Genomic DNA, 24,158 nt, shown 5'->3' with positions numbered 1-24,158 from the left:
CAAAGCACTGCCGTCTGCCAAACCATACGTAAAGTGCATATCCGCTTGCTCCTGATTTGAGTAAATGGTCAGAATGGAAAACCACCAGATTCTGTCAGAACCTTGTGATGAAGAAAATCACTTGCGGGAGATAAGACATTCCGGTTAATAACTCAGGAACCAACCATTTCCAGAACTATGTTGATATAAAATATTTTTATTGTCCACATATGAGGAACTCATTCCTGAAGTTATGCCGTATATTTTTGAGACACCCTGTATAACTGAAGTATGAAGTTACATAGGACTCAAAGAGGAATATAATCTCCAATTAAAGCAGAGAAATTGACTGAATCATTGAATGAAAACAACAATAAATCAAAACTGACATAATGGCCCTATCTGTTCATCCGGTCTAAATTCACTAGTAACTCTTGGCCCGTATATAAAGTTACTTTCAAAGTTCAAGACAATGCAAAATTCCAAAATTAAGATAAGGTTAAGATAAATTTACATTTTATTTAGCAGAAAAATCATGCTAAAGCTTTATATAAGATGCAATATACTGCAATAACTTTTTAGGGCCATGATAACAAAGATATTATCATAAATCAAATTGAACACACTCAATATTTGTAAACTGAACAGTTTTCAAAATTATTATACAAACAACAAAATTGCACTTAGTATTAGTATTGGCCGCATGGTGCAAGAAAGCCTATGGCTTATGCTGCACCAGCCAAAAAAAAAAAAAAAAAAAAAGACTTCTTGCATGCAAGTGGAGGGAACCTCAGGAATTAATAACTACAATAAAGAACCATGACTTGGGGGGGGGGGATAATTCTGTATGTAACTTTTGACTGGTATAAATTCATCTTGTATACAGTTTTTTTTTATAAATCTGTACACAAAAATACTTATCAGATTTTTGAAACCTAATACTGTGTTACAATTGTAGCAAAGGCAATAAATACCCACAAATTAACTACTTTAAATATATTATGTGAAGTTTTGAAGTAGACATGGTGCAACATATCAATTTTGACAATTATAATGTAATCTTTTTGCTTCAGGAAACTACTTTCTGACTTCAGTTTCTCTAAGCTTCAATTTTATATATATGTACAAGAAAATATATACAAGAAAATATATATATACAAAGTCAAGTTTACATTATATATATATATATATGTACAAATATACAAATAATGTAACTTTATGTAAGGTTTGAAGTGGAAAAAAATTCAAGTTGTGGATAGGGGGGTTGGAGGCGGCACATGTGAAAGTAGTGTCCCTCCTGGTGCATGTTTGTTCTTGTTTACAATGAACATCAATCAGCCCACAGTATTCTTCTGTAAGCTTTATGTACTGTATGCATGTAGCAAAATGTTCATAAATACTTCCTTTGTCAATGGCAACCATGTTTAGCAAAGGTGGTATTGGTGGCTTGTTTAAAAAAACAATGCCTCCCCTCCAGTAGAGTAAAGCTGCTAGATTAACTTAATGCTTTTGTATTCAATATCTTTAAATTTATTTTTGAATTGAACTTTATGTAAATTTCAAAAGTATGTATGCATCATAAAGAAATAAACATATAAGTAAATATTTACAGATTTTTTTTTTATTATGTAATATTTCTTAGGAAAGGTATACAACAGATATAAAATTTTTAATAAATAAAGTAATATTTTTATGTAGAAGAGTGTAATGCACCAAAACAAAAAATTTGTGAGATATAACAGAAGTGAAAAGTACAGCCGAACTTGGTTATAACGAGTACGGAAATAACAAGATCATGGCTGTAACGAGCAAAAAGCCATAATGATTTTAATTTATGTGTATTCCCATACAATCGCTCACTGTTATAATGAATGTACTACACGGATATACCGAACAAATTTTGGTAACTATGCAAACATTCTTAATTGCTCAGGTAGTCAAAAAAAATCCAATTCTTGGAATAGATGAAAATGAAAAGGGCGACTTAGCTTTATGTGCAGGATTAGCGGCCAGTTTATGACCTTGTCCTCCACGGACTGGGGCTATACAATAGTGCATTGTTGGTGTTCCACTTGTTGCATTACCCTATTCACAGATTGTCTTATATTCACTGAACCATAAATTTATTTCGAGACTTCTAGGAAGTTTGTACGCATTTTGGGGCCTATAGGAACTTTGTGTGCAGATCACTTTATCAATTTAAAGTAAAATCAGTTAGAAACAAACCCTTCGTATGGAAACATTTCTACTAACAAAAGAAAGTCTCTCTCAATTTGCGAAAAAGTCGAAATTATTCGTGATTTAGAACGTGGTGAAAAAAATGTTGAAGTGTGTAAAAAGTTTTCTTTGTCTTCTTGCATCGACATTGTGGAAGAATAAAGATGTTTCTATATCGGCACTGGAAAAGAACATAACCAGAAAAAAAAAATTTAGAAAGTGCGAGGTTAAAAACGTTGATGAACCATTGCTTCAATGGTTCACCACACAAAGAAGTGCCAGATTTTCAATAGACAGTCTGATCTTGAAGGCTCAAGTGGAAAAATTTGCTAAACAATTTGGACACAACGATTTTGTGAGTTACAATGGATGGCTTTATCGATTTAAAAACCGACATAACATTGTTTATGTTGTTGTTTGGTTTCTAGGAGCATTAGCAAATAAGGTCATATTGCTCCGGAGATGTGCGGTAGTCATTCCCTGACCTTTCCGCATCCTCCGTATTTGGTAGTCACGGGCTCGAACCGCAGTCTAATCAAGAAGCGTGTGCACTGCTACTCCTGCCCACCTGGCTACAAAGGTGCCTAACATTGTTTATGCAAAAATTAGTGGAGAATCTCGATCTGCAAATACAATAATGACAAATGAATGGATGACCGTGTTTGGCAGAAATCAGAAAAGATTTCAATGATGAAGACATCTACTGCAGTTGTGCTACTGCAACAGGATCTAGAAAACTTGGGCAGATGGGCTGAGAAGTGGTAACTGAAGTTTAACATTGACAAATGTAAAGTACTGAATATTAGTATTAGTAATGGCTGCATGGTGCAAGAAAGTCTAGGGCTTATGCTGCAGCAGAAAGAAAAAAAAAAAAAAAAACCAACCCAAATAAAACAATGATAAAAAAAAAAAATAAATAATAATAATTAATAAAAGAAAAGGAAATTAAACCTCTCATCCTATGCACTTCTCTCACCCGAAGGTACTATCCCGATGACCTTTGAATTTCCCCAAACTGTCAGCCTCTACCACCCATGTAGGCAAGTTATTCCAGTAATTTATAACTCGCTGGCTAAAATAAAACTTCCTGCAGTCCAATCTAAACATTTACTCCCATAACTTGAATTTATGTCCCCTAGTTCTAGCATCATTTATAATCTTGAAACTTTCGTCCTCATTCATTTTACTGATGCCTTTCAGAGCCTTAAAACACCTCAATTAAATCTCCTCTAAGGTGTCTAATTTCCAAACTCTGCAACCCACATATTCGAAGTCTTTCTTCATAAGGTCAACCTTTTGCCGATCTCACCAGGTGAGTTACCCGTCTTTGCACCCTTTCAAGAAGCTCGATGTCTTTCTTTAGGTGCGGTCTTCATACTTGAACACAGTATTCCAAGTGTGGTCTAACAAAAGCCTTATATAATGGGATTATCACGTCCCTGTCTCTACTTGCAAAAGTTTGATAGATCATCAATAGAACACCATGGGCCTTCCTTGCAACATGTTTACAATGCTCAGAAAATTTCATGTCTGACCGTATCATAATACCCAAGTCCCTTTCCTCCAGTACTGGGTTTAGTTGAACTTCACCAAGTGAATAAGTTATTTTGGGATTATTGTTTCCCCAGTTGTAATACCTTACATTTTGTTGGATTATAGCATAGATGCCATTTTTCTGACCATTCGTGAAGTCTATCTAGGTCTCTCTGAAGAAGCTCAAGCTTGACAGTGATCATTAACTACTCTACCAATTTTAACATCATCTGCAAATTTAGAAATCACGCCCTCTGTCCCTTCATCGATGTAGTTTATGAAAATTAAAAACAACAGTGGTCCTAATACTGATCCTTGGGGAACCCAACTTCTTACATCAACCCAATCTGTGGAATAGCCATTTATCACAACCCTCTGCCCCCGTCCTGAAGCCATCCTGCTATCCATCTAAGGATTTTCCCAGTGATTCCAACCTGTTCCAGCTTATAAAGCAGCTGCTCATGTGGGACTGAGTCAAAAGCTTTGCTGAAATTTAAAAAAACAATGTTGAAATTATTCCATAAATCCAGCTCGTGAGTGACCTTTTCAAAATAGCAAACTAGATTTGTTAAACACGATTTTCCCTTTACAAAACCATGCTGAGTATCCTTGAGAATTTCAATTCTATCCAAATGATCCTGAATTCTACCCTTGATCATTGCCTCCATGACTTCCCCTACCACTGAAGTCAGACTGACAGGTCGATAATTTCCCACTTCACTCTTACAGCCACCCTTATGTATGGGAGATACATTGCACTTTTCCAATCCAAGGAAATCTACCCAGAATCTACTGATGCTCGCATAATTAGCCTCAATGGTTCAATGCACTCACTTGCCACCTCCCTTAAGATTATTGGGTATATTCCATCAATTCCAGGAACCTTACTGGCCTGTAGGCTTGAAAGTTTTTTCATTAAATAATCTTGCGAAATTTCAATATCTAATTACATATTTTTCAACTTCACTCCCACAATTTCCCATTGCCACAAAAGGTTTTTCATTTGTAAATATTGATGTAAAATAACTGTTCAGTTCATCTGCAATGGCAGCTGGTGTATTTAATACTATCCCCTTTCCCTTATGTAAAGGTCCGATCTGGTTTGTCCTGCTCTTCTTGGCATTTATATATGTGAAGAATTCCTTATCCCCCCCCCCCCTCTTTGTTCTGTTTGCTAGTGATTTCTCATAAACTGCCTTTGCCTGTCGAACCTTTTCTCTGGCTCTATTACAGATCATCTTGTAGCTGTTATAGGCTTCAGTACTTTTTATTTCTCTGTAACCTTTCCTTTCCATCTTTTTCTGCTCAAGTAATGTGGCAACTTCACTATTCATCCAACTTGAAACCCTCCTTGAGTATTTTTTTAATGATAAATACGCATTCAAGGCATCTGTGATTAATGTTTTAAAAGCATACCACAGTTCAATTGTATTCATTCTCTGTGCAATATCTACCCAGTTAATAGAGGCCATGTAGTACCTTAAGGCATCGTAATTTCCTTTTCTGAAATTAAAACCCATTCCTTTGCCTTTTACTACTGCTACCTCTCTCATGAACATTCACCGTAGAACTCCGTGATCACTTCCTGCTACTGGTTCCTCTACTGTCAGCCCTGTTATGTCATCTGATTCATGGGTGATGATGAGGTCTAGGATATTCTTTTTTCTAGTACTTTCCCTGATATGTTGATACAAATAACAGTCATCTAGTTGATTTAAAAATTTTGTTCCCCATGTCAAGTTTCTTTCCCATTTACTCCAATCAATTAGAGGCAAATTGAAATCACCCACAATAAGACATTGATACTTACTTGCCCATTCCATTTGCATGTAGAGGCTTTCGTCAATCTTCACAATCACTTGGTCTGTAGATTACTCCTACTCGCATTATACCTTTGTTTCCAACTATCTCACACCATACAGATTCTATATTAGCATGTGAAACGTCTGACTCCAGGAAAGCTATCATCGCACTCAGGATGCTTCTGATAAGAAGCATTACCTAATGTTGTAATGCTTCTGATAAGAAGCATTACGACAATCTCACAAGCTCAAGGTGCAGTGGACACATTAGTCAATTTTTTTTTGAAGGAACTGAGGCAAGTAATGAGACTTTTAACGAGTTGAGTGTTTTAAGGGGAAATTTTTAAAATAAACATCGATTTTAAGATTCATAAATAAAGACTAATTGAAATCGTGTTTATTATTAAATAGTATTGTTTTTAATTAAAGAGAAATAAATTGTGTTTAGCATTAAGTGTATTGTAGTTTATACAAGCATATTAATACAAACAATATTTAGGTATATACTTATATTATTTTTTTCACTCTAATATTTCTTTTGTTTTTTGAATTCTTTTTATCAAGTTATTGAGCATTTAAAAAAATTGGAGGTAGATTTAACTCATCACTGATATAAAGCGATCATTGTTTAACAGCCCCAGTGGTTCCCCATCTCTGCAATCACTGATACAGCGAGTAATGGTTATCATTATCATTATTAGCCATATGGTGCAAGGAAGCCTGAGGCTTATGCTGTACCAGCCAAAAAAAAAAAATCTGAATTACCCCGAGAGAGAGAGAGAGGTAGAAGGGAATCACCAAGAAAAAGAAGAATGATGATATCCAGCTCAGGACCCTGGGTGTGCCAAGCCCATACTCACCAGAATTGAGCCCTGGGGTCATAATGAGGAAAATTTGTTGGTCCCTTGATGCCTGTTATAATCAAGTTTGACTGTAGTTCATATTTCAAGTATGGGATCCCAATTCACATAAAACAACTTGATTCAGTCAAGTTTTATGTAAGTTGGAGACTGCTTGTGTGTATATATCGCATATGTAATGCAGTAAGGCCACATCTCAAATTTTTATCAAAACTGAGTTACGTGTAGGGTAATGATATGGAGATTCAGTTACGATAACTGCAGTAAGGCCATATACTTAGTTTTAAAAATAGCTGTTAGGGAGGATATATGTCCTTCAGTTTCTTAAGGAAATCCAGTGCACATCTTGACTTGTGGCCCTGCTGCAGTAAAATTTGGGACATGTGGTCCTACTGCATTACATGTGCAATATATATAAACTGGGTTTCATACTATTGTCTAAAAATGATGTAGTTATTATTATTAGCCATATGGTGCAAGAAAGCCTGAGGCTTATGCTGCACCAGCCAAAAAAAAAAAAAAAAAAAAATTCCTGAGTTACCCTGAGAGAGAGAGAAGTAGAAAGGAATCACCAAGAAAGAGAAAGAGAAGAATGATGATATACAGTTCAGGACCCTGGGTTTAACAAGCCCATACTCACCAGATGTGAGCCCCTGGGTTGTTAATATTACTGTAATAGAATAAATATGCGAAACGTTAAAGCTATTGTACATAGTCAATTAGGCTTTATACATGAATTAAAACATTTTGTTCAATTCCATAATTTAGTTAATTTTAATTTAAATTATCTGTAAGGAATAAGGTGTAAATGGGACATGACTAACAGACTAGTAATATAGTAATATCCTTAGTCTGGATTAAAGGTGAAAGGTAATAAAAGTAAGAAATGATAAATAGAAGTTAATAAAGCAAAAATTGAAATTAGAAAGGTGAAAATAACATTCTTCCACTTGGTCTGCTGTTTCATCAATGGCTTTGAGCAGACTGATAGTCAATTTAAAAAGAATGTCTCATATATACCCGTTTCTGTCATCCTATACCAATTTTTCCAGACTTTAACACTTAGGTAATATTCTGGTAAATAATTATGAATGGCAATTATGAATTGCATATAATATAAGTTTAATTCAGCAAACTGGGATAGGAGACTCAAAGCCCAACGGGTATGTATCAGTTAAAATGAATATAGGGTGTTACCTCCTGCACGTCTTGTGGTGGTCAGTCTTAAAAGGCGGTCTAATTCTTTGCCTTCTGGTAGTTTTATGTATGCTGACATAAAATTTAGTGTGCAGCCGCACCCTTCATGATCTGTGGCGTGATAGTAAATTGATGTGGACAATAATCCCTATGCCTTTACAGCTTTAATTGCCAGAGAATGTAATGAACGCAAATTTATATTTTAATGATATATCAGGTTTAGCCTGTGAAGGCAGAATGAACCTATATGAACTCACATTACTTAGATATTATATAAGAAGCATGTTATGTAATAAAAAAGTAGAACGTGTAAAAAAAAAAAAATTTTAATCATCTGGACATGAGCCGGTATAGCTTTTCTAAGGCATAATGAACTCATGTATGCCTGGGGGATAACTATTCACATATGTACAGCCTCCTTCACGGTGAATTTGCACCCTGTGGTACCTCGACTTATGCTATTATTATTATTATTAGCTATATGGTGCAAGGAAGCCTGAGGCTTATGCTACCAGACAAAAAAAAATTTCCGAGTTACCCTGAGAGAGAGAGAGACAGAGAGAGAGAGAAGTAGAAGGGAATCACCAAGAAAGAGAAGAATGATGATATCCAGGTCAGGACCCTGGGTGTGCCAAGCACATACTAACCAGATGTGAGCCCACTATAGAAAATTGTATGGTTAATATAATTGTGTTATGTATGTGCTGGTGGGGTTAATCTATGTACTAATCGTGTAAGGGATTTAAGGTAGATTGTAGGATTCCAATGTCTGAGGAAATATTTATTAAATTGTCTTTTGTTAGGGGAGTTAAATTTGGACATCGGGGTTACAGTGCAGTCAGCTGACGAGCCTCGTCTGAGCACAATAAACCCGGGGATCAAATTTTGGTTGTTTATTGTCTATAACCTTTTAAATAGTTTGATTATTGGTCTATCTGGTAAAGTATGGATAGATCCTTCGTGACTCGGTGTAATAATGGGTCTTAATAATCCTTATGGTGCAATTGCAAACCTGTTTCTAAATGGGCATGGGTAAATTTTTTCAATGACTCTATTAAGGCAAGGTTCACCTGTATGGCAGCTTTAATATGATGCCTGATGTAATTGACCGGTATATTATTCTTTGTGAGTATATCTCTCAATTTTATTAATGCTTCAGTCAGGTTATCTGGATAATTACAAATGTGTAATATTCTGTTTGTCTGGTTTCTAATGGTGCTGTCATGTATATGCTTTGCAAAACTGGTCTCCCAGTGGGTAAGTTTTATAGATGGGAAGTTAAAATGGTCTCTCTTGTTGTAGTGTCTGATGTAAACTTTGTTATTGGAAATCGTGATTTGGCTATTGAGATAGAATGCCTGTTGATTGCTTTCCGGGTTGGTGTGTCCTAAGGTCAGATCGTCAGGTTAATTTCCCTGGCTATACTGTCGAAATTATTGAAATTGACAACTAGGACATCGTCAATGTAGTGTAGAAATAAATTTCGTCTTTGTTTTCACAGAAATGCAAATAGAGATTGGCTATGAAGCACGAACTACTGGTCCCCACACACCTCTATTTTGCACATAGATACAATCACCCATAAGTATGTAGCTGTTCTTGACACTTAGATTAATAAGGTCTAGCCAGTATTGTTTATTACAGCCTAATTCTTTTTGAAATTCTTCATAATAGTTTAAAAGTACTTTTTTTAAATTTTCGTGTGAGATACTGGTGAAAAGGTTTTTGAAATTGTACGAGTATAATTTGCTGATGTTATTGTTTTTGATATAGTCTATATACTTACTATTATTGGTGGTAAATTTTGGGTTAGTGAGTTTGTTGGTTGGAATATTTAGTTTGGCCTCCATAATATTATTGGATGATTTTATGTAGCTGTTCCTGCAGGTGATGATAAACCTTATTCCTATAGGGACTTTGTGGAATCCAATATATGAAAGGATATCTAGTGTTATCTATTTTAATTTTGATTTTTTTGTGCATTGCTATAAGTTTTTTGGTAATGGAACAGGGTGGATTTCACGATCTTATATGTATCACTGTGGTCAATTTCCTTTTTAAGTATATTTATGTAGAATTTTTTACAAATAATGCTGAAATTGTTATTGGCTTTGTCAGTACTTGTGATGACAAATTTATTTTGCAGGTCCTTAATTTTGTTATTAATTCTTGTTAGGTTGTATTGTTTGCACAACATTGATGTTGTATAATTTCTCTGAATCTCGCCAAGATTAGTTCCTTGGCAGTAATTATACAGCTTTGAAATGCTTCCACTGGGGTATTGTATTTGTAGGATGTTTCGAAGGCAAATTGAAGAAGGTCCATGTTGATAGAGTTGTGAATGTTTTTTTAAGTCGTTTTGGGAGTTGGGTCTGAATTTGGTACCTTTGCTCATAATCTCTTGCAGGGTACTGTCCTTGATGATAATTATGCGTTTGTAATGTGCATCTAAGAAATTTTTATATTTGTTATCGCGGCAGTAACAGGGTTGATCTGTGGAGTCCACATTAGCTGTGGTGTTTTTGTAGTTACAATATAGTCATCCCAAGGCTTGTTGTATTTATGTCCAATTTCTATGCTGATTTTTTTTATGAGTAGATATGCTTTAGTTTTATTCATGATTTCTCTGAGATTAACTAGGTTGAATATACGATCTAGAAATTTAATTAAGCAGTATTCTTTTGGTGTACTTGTAGAGTAGCCAATACCGATTCTGAATTTAAAAATGTGTTCTATAATATGAGTGAGTTGTATGTTCTTGATAGTGCATTTTTCTTATATCTTGCTTAAGGCTTTTGGTTTGCTAATTTTCAGGGCGCACAGTGTGTTGTGTATGATTTCACATTAATAGGATCCCTGTCCCATGCTGTCAGAAGTTTTTCAAAATTGTTAAGATCTTGGTCTTGGAGTCTATTCCTGTATTAGCTGTTGTATTCTTGCTTAACTTTGAAATTTTTCAATTCGTTAGCGTGAATGGTTTTAGTTAGTTGAAAAATGGTGCATGTTACACTGCTGGGGGCTAGTGTACATGAAGTTTCTGCCAATGAATCTATTATTCAATCCATATGGGTAGAGTGATTTATATTGTAGAATAAACAGGTCTTCCAATACTTCTCTTTTGACAGAGTTTTCCATAATAGCAAAGATGGCTAATGATATATTGGTAAAATTGTGCTTTTGAAAGTGTCTGAGTTCTATTTCATTGGTGTGTTTGTCTGTAGTATTGGAGCTGTTGTCTTTGGTTGTCTTTTCACCGTATTTCTTTATTTGTGATCGGTTTAGATTTAGCCTTATGTGTAATTCTATTACACATATTCCTTATGTGTACTAGTTTGCCCTATATATTGAATGCCGCATTCTATAAATGTAATGAGGTATATAACATCTTTTGTATGGCAAAATATAGGTATTATCAGTGCTTTGTAAGTGCTGGCTGTGCATGTATGGGCACGTTTTACATAGCTTACTGTTGCATTTTTTGAATTTAATATCTTTGGGATTTTGGGTTTCAAATTATTCACTGGAGGTGTGGCAGCATTGCATGCTAATTGATTAATTTCAGGAATAGTCAGTCCTGCGTGGTCATGTTTAAGCCCGGGGTGCAATTTACACTGTGATACCTGTACAGCATTTTGTTCCAATTCGTTGTGTTATTTGTGTTGTTAATAAGTTATATAAGGCTATGTTCCATGAAAATACCCCTATCTTCCCATAGATATTGACTATCTTTAGGTTTTCTTTAGTTGACTAAAATATAGTATACAAATCGATAAATATATATTGAATTTAATACTGTAGTCCCTGTAGCTGATAAGCAAATCAGGATACTGCCAGTGTATAATAAACTGGGTTTCATACTATTGTCTAAAAATGATGTAGTGTTAATATTAGTGTAATAGGATAAATATGTGCAACATTAAAGCTATTGTACATAGTCAATTAGGCTTTATATGTGCATGAAAATATTTTGTTCAATTTCATATTTTAGTTAATTTTAATTTAAACTAGCACACATAAAACTACCAGAAGGGAGGAATTATATTGCCTATTTGGACTGACCACCACAAGACATGCAGGAGGCCTATATTCATTTCAAGTGATACATACCTGTTGGGCTTTGAGTCTCCTATCCCAGTTTGCTGAATCACATAATGTTAACTAAATTAAACTTATATTATATCCAATTCATAATTATTTACCAGAATATTACCTAAGTGTTAAAGTCTGGAAAAATTGGTAAAGGGATGACAGAAACAGGTATGTATGAGACATTCTTTTAAATTGGCTATTGGTCTGCTCAAAGCCCTTGATGAAGTAGCAGACCGATGACCAAGTGGAAGAATGTTATTTTCACCTTTTTAATTTCAATTTTTGCTTCATTAACTTCTATTTATCATTTCTTACTTTTATTACTTTCACCTTTAATCATAGGCTAGTACTATATTACTAGTCTGTTAGTCATGTCCCGTTCACATCTTATTCCTTACAGATAGTTTAAATTAAAATGATCTAAATTATGAAATTGAACAATATATATAAAACTGCTGTAGTAGTACTTGTATCAACACAGTTCATCATACCAGTAACAATATGACTAGGAAACTCTTGACAACTTCCCAAAGCAGTGAATTTCTCAATCAATCAAAGCTCATACTTCTGCTATTATATGAATGGATGAAATTTGTTGATAATCTCCCATGATGCAGCTCTGATTTCGTTCTAATAATCACAACTGTCTGCAGCTGTTATTCAAATTGTGTAATCACACAAACGTTTAAAGTTGGGGTTTTTTTTTTTTTTTTTATTTTATAACTATAAAATGTGATCATGGGAAGCTGTCCTATGAATGCAAACTGCCAAGTTCATAATCAAGAAACAAACAAAGTAATTTCAAAGCAACACATTTTAAAAATAATAATAATAATAAGAATAAGAATAAAAACTGCATATTTTCTAAGTTTATATGATGTACAGAATAAAGTTTATCAATAAACATAATAAACAGAATAAAGTTGAATAAAGTAACTGTCAGTCAATCAGGAGCAACCAATGAGTGACACATTCACTGAGTTTCAATACATTGAGAAACTAGCTACTCCAAGGTTAAGGCAGTTTCCTGTGGAATAATGTCCTGCATGATAATATTGTATCTCATGCTGAACAACCAGAAGAAGAGCACAGACTAGCCATTTGACTACTTTCTGGCTTGGCCTCAACTGTACTTGCTTGCTGCTACTTAATGGGCCTTAGGGATGTTTCCTCCTTAGAGATTTTTTATTTCATAGTTCTCCCCCTGAAAAAAAAACTTTAGGGAGCTACACTTGTGATTAGACTAATGTAGTAACCAAGAGTAACTGAGTAGTTTTTGTTTCTATTTTTACTTCCATTAGTGCAGAGTCCCTTTTTATCAGTGCTCCCCAAGAAGCACTTACTACAAACAGCTCCAAATTAGAAAGTAAGCTATCCACATCTCATGTGCAGATAGTGCGAGCTGTGTCTATATTGATGGCATAACCCCATCAGTAAAGACATATATACAAATTTAACAGAGCTGGCAGCTAAAAAATTATATTTTAAATACAAAGTATAAGATAAATACAGAGCAACCTCAATATAATGCAGGAGTCAGGCAACAACTTTATACCAGCATTATATAAGTGAAGCATGTTACAGCCAAAAAAATGCTACCATTTTTGACCCAGTTTCTTTAACATAAATACACTTTATTTAGTAATGTTTTATGAGCGAGCATACAGAGTAAATGACAACATATTAAAGGTTATATCATTCCCTTTACATTCTACTAATATACAACGCCATTATGGAATTACATTTTATGCATCCATTCTGCAATAGTCATGCAATTTAGTTTGCTAGAAATAATGATAGTATTTTTTCAGTATATAATTCTTAATAGTGGTTAGATGCAATAAATGAAGATGTTCACTATCACTCTTATCCTATGAAGTTCTAACCATGCCATCGCCTCATTAATGTTTTTAATCGCTTTGTTAATTTCTGGTGCTTTTTCCTTACATGAGTCATCCATATTATCTTCTGAGTCACTCCCTCTGTCACTGGCCTTCTGTTTGTCAATTGTCTTCCACTGTTCACATAGACTGCAATATTTTCCTCACACAGGTAATGTGCAACTGGAACTTCCGCATCTACCTCAATCCAAGCAGGCAAGTCATTTGCTCCAAAACTGCCACCAAGTAGATTACAAGCAGCCATTGCCTTCTTGTTCTGAAAATGCTGCTAATTCAAGTTATTATTAGTGATTTTGTCTTTTCAATACATTTTTAACAAGGCTGTTTTTAGTTGCTGTTGAGCTTACTTTATCCTCCACTAATCCAATATTGTATGCAAATTTCAAAAATTCTAGAACTTGAATTTCTGAGTTCCAAAACCAGCAAGTAACTCACCATGATAGTAGGCTTTGAAGGCTTGAATAATGCCCTGATCCATGGGCTGAACTAATGCAGCTGTGTACCTTTGAAGAAACCCAACTCTGATCTTACCATCTTTTGATTTCAAGACATCAGCCAAAGAATGAACTGGACAATGATCCAACAGTAACAGAGCTTTTTTTGACCCAAGTGTTCTTGGAAAGCAAGTGGCATCTCGATGATGGTACAAATTCACTTTCAAACCAGGAAGCAAAAATATCACTCATCATCCAAGCAATGGAACTATTTTCATAAATAGAGATTTCATATTGACATGCTTAAAACACTGGGGACATTGACTTTTTCAAATGCACAGTGGCTTTATTTTGTGATTTCTAGTCTTGTTTGAGCACAATAACAGAGTAATTCTCTCTTTGCTAGTTTTCATGCGTGCTTTGTTTGGTGACTTTTTAATATCCAGTGATTTGCCAGGAGAAGTTTAAAGTACAGCACTGTTTTGTCGCATTTGTACAACTATTCATCTGTGAATTCACCACAGTGAACCACATTACACAGAAATTCAGGAAACGCTTCTGCTGCTGTAATGTCACCAAATGCAGATTTGCCTACAAGACTAACCTGGGATATCCCATGACAAGCCTTTCATCTCAAAAGCCATCCTGCAGAAGCTTTAACTGTGCCACCATCATCTCCACCAAGTAGCTTACAAAATTTAAGTGCCTGTGCTTTCAAAATTATCCTATTTACTGGTCCTTCTTCACTACACTGCTTTAGAAACCACTTGTATAAGCATTGGTCCACATCACTGTTTTCACAGTCTGGTTTTCTTTCTTTGGAGGCCTATTTCATTTTCTTCGGCATCCACATTTTATGAATACAATTTTCCTTCCTCTTTTATCCAACCAAGACTGTTCCTTCTGGAATTCCACCTTGTAAAATGTACTGCAAAATTTTTCCACTTTAATCTTTAACTTTTCTTCAAATGTATATTTTATTTTGGTGGCCATTACTTCAGTCCTACCGATTTACTAATTTTGCCATGTATTTATTTCTGATAGCCGAGAATTTACCATGTTTTGAGAAAACTAAATCAAAAATAAACTGTCCAGCCTATCACAGTGCTAAAGTGAAGCCACATGACTTCTCCAAAAACAACTTATCAGTTCATGTATATTTTTGTCTAATTGAGTCCTCAGCAATTTTTGCTATCCTAAATGTAACTTCCAGTCGAAGAAAGGATGTCATGTGCTGTTGTTTATGAAATTTACTTTGTAATTAATGTAATGCACTTGATGAACAGTAGCTGCATTCCCCGCCAAAGATAGCTGTTTGTAATAGCCTTCCACTGATATACTCTTTTACTGCATCTCTAGCCGAGGGGAGAAACTGGGTATCTACAGTAATTAGTCTCTGATCAGCCCTGCTGTTTACAAAAATTACTCTGCACCTGAACACTGAAAATATCAAAGTGAATGTACAACCAATTTGTAATCGTGTGTTTGTGCAAGAGTAGGCGTCAATCAGGACTAAACTAAGAGATGCACAGACAAGCCGTATGAGAAGACAGAATATTATCATTTAGAAAAGCATTTCTAACGCTAACTGTTATTTGGATTTTTAGGAGCATTAGCAACTAAGGCCATATTTCTCCGGGAATATGCAGTGGTTATTCCCTGACCTTTCCGCATCCTCCGTATTTGGTGGTGACGGGCTAATGCTAACCTTTTTATTAATTTAATAGTAGCAAAATTTTATGATTAGCACAAATAATAAAGGTAAGTGTTTGTAACTCATTAAATACAAGAGTCAGTTAAAATTACTCAAATATCTTAGAGCAAAATACACTAAATATTAATTTTTATTTTAAAATCATTAAAAAAATTATTGGATTAATTGCCAAGGTAAGATATTTCCAAGGAAAAAATTAAGTGGGGCAGAATATAAAAAAAGAAGAACAGAAAACAAGAAGAAACGAAAAGGAAGTACGTTAAAGTATTACAAAAGCTACAACTATTGCACATGCATAAAAAGGTGATGAACTGGATGATGATAAATTTCTGATGATGATAAAGTAATAGGACAACTTACAGTGGAGCAAGAAAATTATGTTTCTATTGGGGGTGAAAATCAGAAGCAGTGGTGAAAACATTCCCACAGAAGCTATCAAGGATCCTGGTTGTTGCCCCAAAATTTTTATCAAGAAATTGGATAAACATGTTGGTGGAAGTTAGACCTAAACAATGAATAATGTTTCATTTTCTTTGAGTGAAAAAGGATGATTTTCAAGTGTATATTATACAAGGACATTAGCAAACAATGAAAAGGTAAATCATGACTGGTTAATATATTCACTTTCAACAAATAGTATATACTGTTTTTGCCATAAAATATTTGGAACTGCAAATATTCAATTATGTTCTACTGGCTTTTCTGATTGGAAGCATGTTAGTCTTAATTTGCAATGACATGAAATATCTTCTACTCATATTTCTAATTACAATAAATACTTTACAATGAAGTCCATGTTAGTAAAACAAACATCTGTAGATAGAGAACGATGTTGCTTGTATGACCTAGAGAAAAATTGGTGGACTGAAATTTTGAAACAAATTTTTGCTGTTGTTCAATATTTAGCTGGCCAGTTTCTTGCATTTCACGGTTCCTCAAGTGAATTGTACGTTCCCAATAACAATAATTTTTTGAAAACAATTGAAATGTTAGCTAAATTTGATCTGTACATAATGGATCATCTTTCCAATATTAAAAAAAGATATATTTGCCGTATGCCACATTATCTGGGAAGTAAATTTCAGAATGCAATCATTTCTTTAATTGCTGTCAAAATAAGGAAAGAAATATTAGATAAAGTCGAAAATAGCAAGTGTTTCTCAATTATTCTAGATTGCATCCCTGACAATAGCCATGTTGAACAATTAACATTTATCATATGTTTTGTTGTATATTCCGGCAATAACGTATAGAATAGGATTATTATGTAGTTTTATGTATCAGTTTCAGTAAAAAATTTTAAATTTGTGTCATTGTGTTCATCTTACTATTAAAAACAAAGTTTTTCAGAAATCTTTTAGTTTTTAATACTAATTTTAATAATTGTTTGCATAAAGAAAACAAAGTTTTTATATTTATATTTATAATTTTGTGTTCCTTTGTTTTGGAATTAATATTTTCATTTGGGGGGGGGGAGTGATCTGATCTACCCTGGGCTACCCTATGGGCAATTTAATCTTATTTTATTTAAAAAAACTGTAACTACTGTACAGCAGTGTAAAATCAGTTCAAACTAAACTCTTGTCTCATTTTCTGTATTAGTTGAAATGCGAGCACAAGTTTCTGAAACTCATTTTTCTTGGGTGAGTTACAATAAAGAAGATAAAATGCAAATAACTACAGTATTCAATTATCCTAAACAAATGGATTGAATCAGGGGGATGGACATGACAGTGCACAAAGACACTATTCTGGTTTGTCATATGCATTGCAGCGTCATGTACATACATGATTATTAAAAATAAGCTACTTTATTAACAACTGTTCTTTCTGTAAAATTTTCAGTTTTGATCTGTGACTAAATTTCAATGGAAAATTTTTTATATGACTAAAATAATTATTTACCACCATGTGCTAAATAATTATTTTAATTGGGCATTTTTTAAAGTTCCTGTAATTTGACATGCAATATAAATAAAAATCAGCCGTAGGTTTTATTGTAGGTTCCTTTCCTTGTGTTCTGTAATATGTTGTGCAATAAAAAGAAATAAAAATGTTATATTTATTTGAAGTGTTATTAATTTTATGCTAAAAAGGATTCCAGCCCAGGATGAGTTACATTTTTTACCTATATGGACTGTGAAGAAAGCTTTAATTTATTGTAGTTGTTTTCTGTTATATGACTTTTCTATGGATACATCCATGGATTTTGTTTTTTTTTTGAACTGACATTTATTATCCCTATATGTTGGTCTACATTGGATTAGTGACAGTCATTCAAGCTCCTTTTGCTGTCAAACTCTGAACTTACTGATCTAGCTTTTCTTCTTTTTCATCCTTTTTACTTCTGTTCTCTGGAACAATTATTCTCCTTACCACATATCTTCAAACTGACAGTCTTCAGTCATTCAAATATAATAACAGATGCTTTCTTTTCCTTATTCCTATACCCATCATAGCACTAATGAGTATATAGGTTTATTAAGTTTTGCATTCAGGCTTACCATAAAAAAAGAAAACTCAAAACTATAAGAAAATTACATACTCTCTTCTTCATTCATCCTTTCCAGTTCAATATCTGATAAAAAACTGAAGTGTTTAGAATCTGCAGGAGGGATTGGTAATGTGGACTGTTGAATAACTTGTTCAAATCGACGCTTCTTCTCGCTAAATGTTAAATGTTCTGGTTCAACCACTATTTTTTCCATATTTTCAGAAGGCTACATAAACAGAGTAAGAAAATAAAAGCAGTAAGCAAATTATTAAAGAGAATAAAATTTAACAATATATTAACAATCCACATAGTAAAAATACTTGAAAGACTTCTAACTATTCAGAAAAAAAAAGTTTTTAATTGACCAGAATAGATGCGCTTTTAACCCAGTAGTGATGTCAACTTTCGTTTTAATTTCTGGTAAAATTTTTGTTTTTTAAATTCTTGGAGTATACCAATATGTCACATTTCCTTAAAGATTACAATATTTATTGTAAGTATTTTTAAATTTTTAATAGGAAATTTAAATATTTTAAAAATGCTGTTTTTACACCTTTGATTTTCAAAACAATAAAACTTTTAATAAAAAACATTATGGGAATCCTGCTGTCTCGAAACTATACTAGACACGTTGGACACAGACAACTTGTGTGATTGAGACCCGCTAATATTTGTAAAATCGGACAAATGCAAATTTATTGTGATTTTCTCTTGCTGTGTCCTCATTTTGAATTTAAATCAATGTTTTGAATTTAACCAAATAAAAATAGAATAATACATAGGATATTAAGAAATATTATATTTTAAGTCAGGAAATCTTTTATCTGGGATATTTTTCAGGAATTACTGCTTCCATGTAAGATGTAATCAAAATAGATGGAAATTATTTCAAAGACCTGCTTAAAGATGGAAGAACCTTGCAACAAGACAAAGTAAAAAAAAAAAAAAAAAGCTTTAACCCCAAATCCATGAATGGCAAATAATTGAAATCAACCGAATTGAATAATTCGATTCAATAATCAATTGAATAATTGAAAGTATAATACTTTCAATTATTCAATTCGAAATAATTTCCATCTATTCTGATTACATCTTACGTGGATGCAGTTATTCCTGAAAATTATTCCAGGTAAGAGATTTCCTGACTTAAAATATAATATTTCAAAATTTTAATATTTTTTAATATCCTATTTATTATTCTATTTTTATTTGGATAAATTCAAAATATTGATTTAAATTCAAAATGAGGATACAGATTCTCTACAAGAGAAAATACAATAATTTAGCATTTGTCTGATTTTATGAATATTAGCGGATCTCGATCACATAAGTTGTCTGTCCAACATGCAAAATATAAAAACACGAAACTATTAGTCTCTTCCAAACCTGCACATGCAAACTTTTCTTTTCCCCCTTATTATGTATATAAATATTATATACATAATTACTATCGATCATTTCCATTTCGAATTTATTTTAAATTTGGTATGCTGTGAAGCTAGTGAAATCTACAAATTACATGTTTCTACCTATTGATCGAGAGTGAAAATTGTGTTTCATGTTAATTATGTGAAAACAGCAACAAGTATTTCTTTGGAGGAGACTACTCCAAAGAGCACCATAAGTGAGAAAGCATTATAAGCAGGATCCCTTTTTTTGGGGTTTTGTTTGTTTATTATTTGGTTTTTTAGGAGCATTAGCAACTAAGGTTTGCTCTGGGGATATGCGGTGGTCATTTCCTGACCTTTCCGCATCCTCCGTATTTGGTGGTCACGGGCTCGAACCCTGGTCTAATCAAGAAGCGTGGGCTATGCACTGCTGCTCCTGCCCACCTGGCTACGGAGGCACCCCCTTTTTTTGGGGGGGGGCTAGTTTATATATTTGTTCAATATTTTGGTAGATAACATTAATTTTTTTTTTTAAATGAAGCAATGGATAATATTTTAAAATATTAACCATTATTAATATAAAACGTTTGTTTTCCAGAAATTAAAATTTTAGTTTATGGAAATTTTTTTTTTTTTATTCTAGCTTGGAAAATTCCATTATTTCACTTACTTTATGTAAGTAAGTTTTTATTTTTTAATAAAAAATAAATTTTAAAAACTATTATATGTTTATACTTTTTATTTTCAAAAAAAGCAAAAGGATATAAATTTTTCTTACAACTGAAAAATATGTTTTAGACAAAGTATAAATACAGATCTATTAGTTTCTTCCAATTTTTCAGTTTAATGCACTACCCTTGCTTTTTTGACACCCTCAACCTTTTTTTTTATGAAAAGAATAAAAAAGTTCATTAAATTAAAACTAAATGTGTTACACATGGCATTAAGAGAAAAATAATAATGCTGTTGTTAATGAAATTTTGCCATCTTGATCAACACACAGACACAAGACACTGATTACTGTATCAGCAAGAAACTTTTACATCCCAGTGTCTAGTTGAGAAGTGAAGAATGGCTCTTCTGGTTTCAAAGCTGTGAATTAAGTATGAAGAAAATAAACTGCAACTTAAATGAATCCTAGAATTTTGTCTCTAACACCCCACTGAATTAGAACTCCTTTTGAACTCATCCCTCGGAATGGCCTCTGTAGCCAAGTAGTCAGGAGTGGGAGTGCAGCAGCACATGTTCTTTAAGTAGCCTGGTGTTCAAGCCCCTAACTGCTAAATATGGTCAATCTGCCAGCCTGAACTGGGCCAGTGTGGCAGATTATGGTCCATTTCCCTCAATATGATTTGTTGAGGAAGCAGTGGATTGATAATGGTTGAAGTTTACCTTTTTTTACCTTTTATATCCCTTTACCAAACCAAAAATCAAGAGGAAAAAGGGTTATATCTGGGTTTATTCCTTCATGGAAATTTAAAGAAGCAATATAAGCAGGAAAGCATTTTAAATGGGAGCATTAAAAAATGCATGGCAGGCCAGAATAAAAGTGTTAAATGAGGGAGAGGTGTGCTAGAAGCAACAGTATTATAACGGGTTCATTCTATGCCAAAAAGGAACTTATGTAGAAATGTAACTATTTATAGAGCAAGTGGGAGAGTAAAAGCAAGCGACTCTGAACTAGAAACAGATACAAAATATCAGTGTCAGCACTGCAAAGTTCAGTACTACTTGTCAGGAAAACTAGTGGTGGTGGTGGTGTAGCACTTCACATATTCCAGCAAGAAATTACTTAAAAAAAAAAAAAAAAAAAAAAAAAAAAAACACGTAAAAAATCACTTTAAAAACCACTCAGAGTCAAAATATGTCTGTATATAGGAAGGTAGAAAAAATTTCAAATTTTAATCTTCAACTTACAGTTGATGTGGGATTGTTATTTTTTCAAGGCACCTCAATAGACCAGAAACACCACCATCACTGCTGGGTTAAAACTATATTTTTATGTCACAAAAACAAATCGGCTTACACCAAATTAATCCAGAAATTTGCAATTTAATTAGTGTAAATTTGAGTATAGAGTTTATATTGGTGTATACCAGAGGTACAGAGAAAAATATATATACATAATTTTTAAAAAATGTATAAATAAATATTATGCGACTCAGCATAAAAAAGTCTAGTTTTCATGGTAAACTATATCCACAGTACAATACACTAAAGGTACAAATTACTAGAATGTTTCTTCAATTGGCTAGGTTTTGCAGATATTTTTTTTTTTTGAAACAGTAGTTACATAAATTAAAAATTTTCTGTCAGAATATTCAACAGAAAAAGTTTAATTTTACTATAACATAATAATAAAGACTTTCAAATATATATATATAGCACACATTTAGAGTTTATGACAGATTCTCAATCACATACTTAATTTGATGAAAAATATCAAAAACAGCACAACTATTGAAAATAAGCTTCAAGCGACCAAATACAAGAGTGAGTGGACAGAATCACTACTCCAATTTGAGATTACATTTAATTTAGTGAAATTAAATTCTATTAATCTGAAATGTGGGTTGTGTAGTCACACTAGCAAGTGTTTTTCGATATATTGAATGAATAGAGAAAAGCAATACCTTTGATCTGATTATTAGCAATGATCCTTCATGCATCAAGAATCTACATATAAAAGACCTACTAGGTGGCAACATCAAAATGTAACTACTGTTAAAGGCAAGGAAAAGGGTTGTTGCTTTTGTAAGGGGTAACTACAGTGGTCTCAAACAGTTTTAAAATTCTATGAATGGGTTTAAAAAAAAAAATGGATGAAGCTGCTGATAATCCTGCTCAGGCTGCTGACAAACTGAATGTGTATTTTGCATCTACATTTACATATGAGGAATTTTTTAGCTATGGGGATGCCAGAAATGAGTAAAATTCTGGTTAGGGAGCTGAGTGATTTTGTGATAATTTAGAGAAAAGTAGAGGAAAAATTGTTGAAGCTAAATGGAAAAAAATGCATCAGAAGTGGATGGGATTTATCCAGTTATATTAAAAGCAGCAGCAAAAGCAGTAAACAAACCTTTAGCCATGATTATGAAGCATCCTGGATATTCAGGGGAGATCAAAAGAAGACATAAGTAATTACAGATCTGTTAGCTTGACCTGTTCCAGAGAAATGAATGGATTCACTGGTTAAAGTAAGGCAGAACCGGCGCCTCCGTAGCCAGGTGGGCAGGAGCAGCAGTGCGTAGCACACGCTTCTTGATTAGACCGGGGTTTGAGCCTGTCACCATCAAATACGGAGGATGCGGAAAGGTCAGGGAATGACCACCGTATATCCCAGGAGCAATATGGCCTTAGTTGCTAATGCTCCTAAAAACCAAATAACACAAACAAAAAACACAAAAATGCAGAACCATCTAGACTGAAATGCAGTTATACTGCAATCACAGCATGGATTTGTTAAGGGGCGACCATGCCCGACCAATCTGATTGGCAGATTGGTGCCAATCAGACTGGCACCAATCTGCCAAACTGAAGATATAACAAGGGAACTGGATGAAAATAATAATTTTCACATTACATACTTATATTTCAGGAAAGCTTTTGATACTGTTGCACATAAAAGACTGCTATACAAATTTGAGCAGTATAGCATAAGGGCAAGTTGCTATTATGGATAAAAGGATGCTTGAGTGGGAGAAGATAGAGTAGTTATCAATGGGCACTGCTCCTCTTGGAATAATTTTATGAGCGAAGTCCCCGAGGGTTCAGTGCTGGGCTCATTGCTGTTTTCCATACTTATTAATGATACTGATGAAGATATATAAGGCTTAATGTCTATGTTTGCAGATGATATGAAGATTGGCAAGGTAGTTAATCACTATAATTAGTGTATGCTAATACAACAACTAGACAAATTAGGCAAATGGACTGTGAGGTGGCAACTGAAGTTTAATATTGACAGATGCAAGATACTTCATATGTTATCAGTAATTCCAGATTAACATACCAGCTGTGTGTACCATACTCAGGGCAGTGGAGAATGAAAAACACCTGGGAGTAATTGTGCAGTCAGATGGTGTTGTCTGAGCAGTACAGACAGGCTGCCAGGAGACAGGTCTTGGGGGTTTTGTCAATGATATACAGGAATTTTGTTAGTAGGGAGAAAAAGGCTGATTATCCCATTGTATAAGGCAATGGTAAGGCCACATCTTGAATACTGCATACAGGTTAGGAGGCCTCATTTTAGGTGATGATCTAAAGCTGTGGAATGGGTACAGAGAATAGTAATAAGATTGGTGAGGGGAGCAAAAGGGTGCTCCTACAAGGAAAAGCTTCAGTTTTTCAAATTGTAGCATCTGGAGATTAGGCATCTGCAAAATCTGATCGAGGTGTTTAAGGCCTTGAATGGATTGAGTAAGTTCAATGCTACTGGTATTTCTCCTATTGCTCAGATATTAAGAAATTTGCCTTCAGCCAGAGGGTGATTGATTGTTGGAACAAACTGCCATTTGGTGTTTTGCAGGTGGGTATTCTGAATAAATTCA

General features: G+C 33.8%; 1 protein-coding gene across 6 annotated transcripts in view; it reads right to left on the bottom strand.

The window, feature by feature from the left end:
- The window catches only part of scrib (scribble planar cell polarity protein), a 1,177,936-nt gene that overhangs the window by 209,365 nt on the left and 944,413 nt on the right, over window positions 1-24,158 (bottom strand). For all 6 annotated transcript variants that reach the window (XM_090386364.1, XM_090386369.1, XM_090386366.1 and 3 more), the window contains one exon: window positions 18,272-18,446. In XM_090386364.1, coding sequence (XP_090242490.1) covers window positions 18,272-18,446 — 175 coding nt within the window. The remainder of the gene's footprint in view (window positions 1-18,271; window positions 18,447-24,158) is intronic.

This window comes from Mastigoproctus giganteus, chromosome 12 (genome assembly GCF_048544385.1).
Source record: "Mastigoproctus giganteus isolate SK-2022 chromosome 12, ASM4854438v1, whole genome shotgun sequence".
Classification (NCBI taxonomy): domain Eukaryota; kingdom Metazoa; phylum Arthropoda; class Arachnida; order Uropygi; family Thelyphonidae; genus Mastigoproctus; species Mastigoproctus giganteus.
The sequence above is the reverse complement of the archived record's forward strand: the minus strand, read 5'-3'. Positions and strand labels throughout refer to the sequence as shown.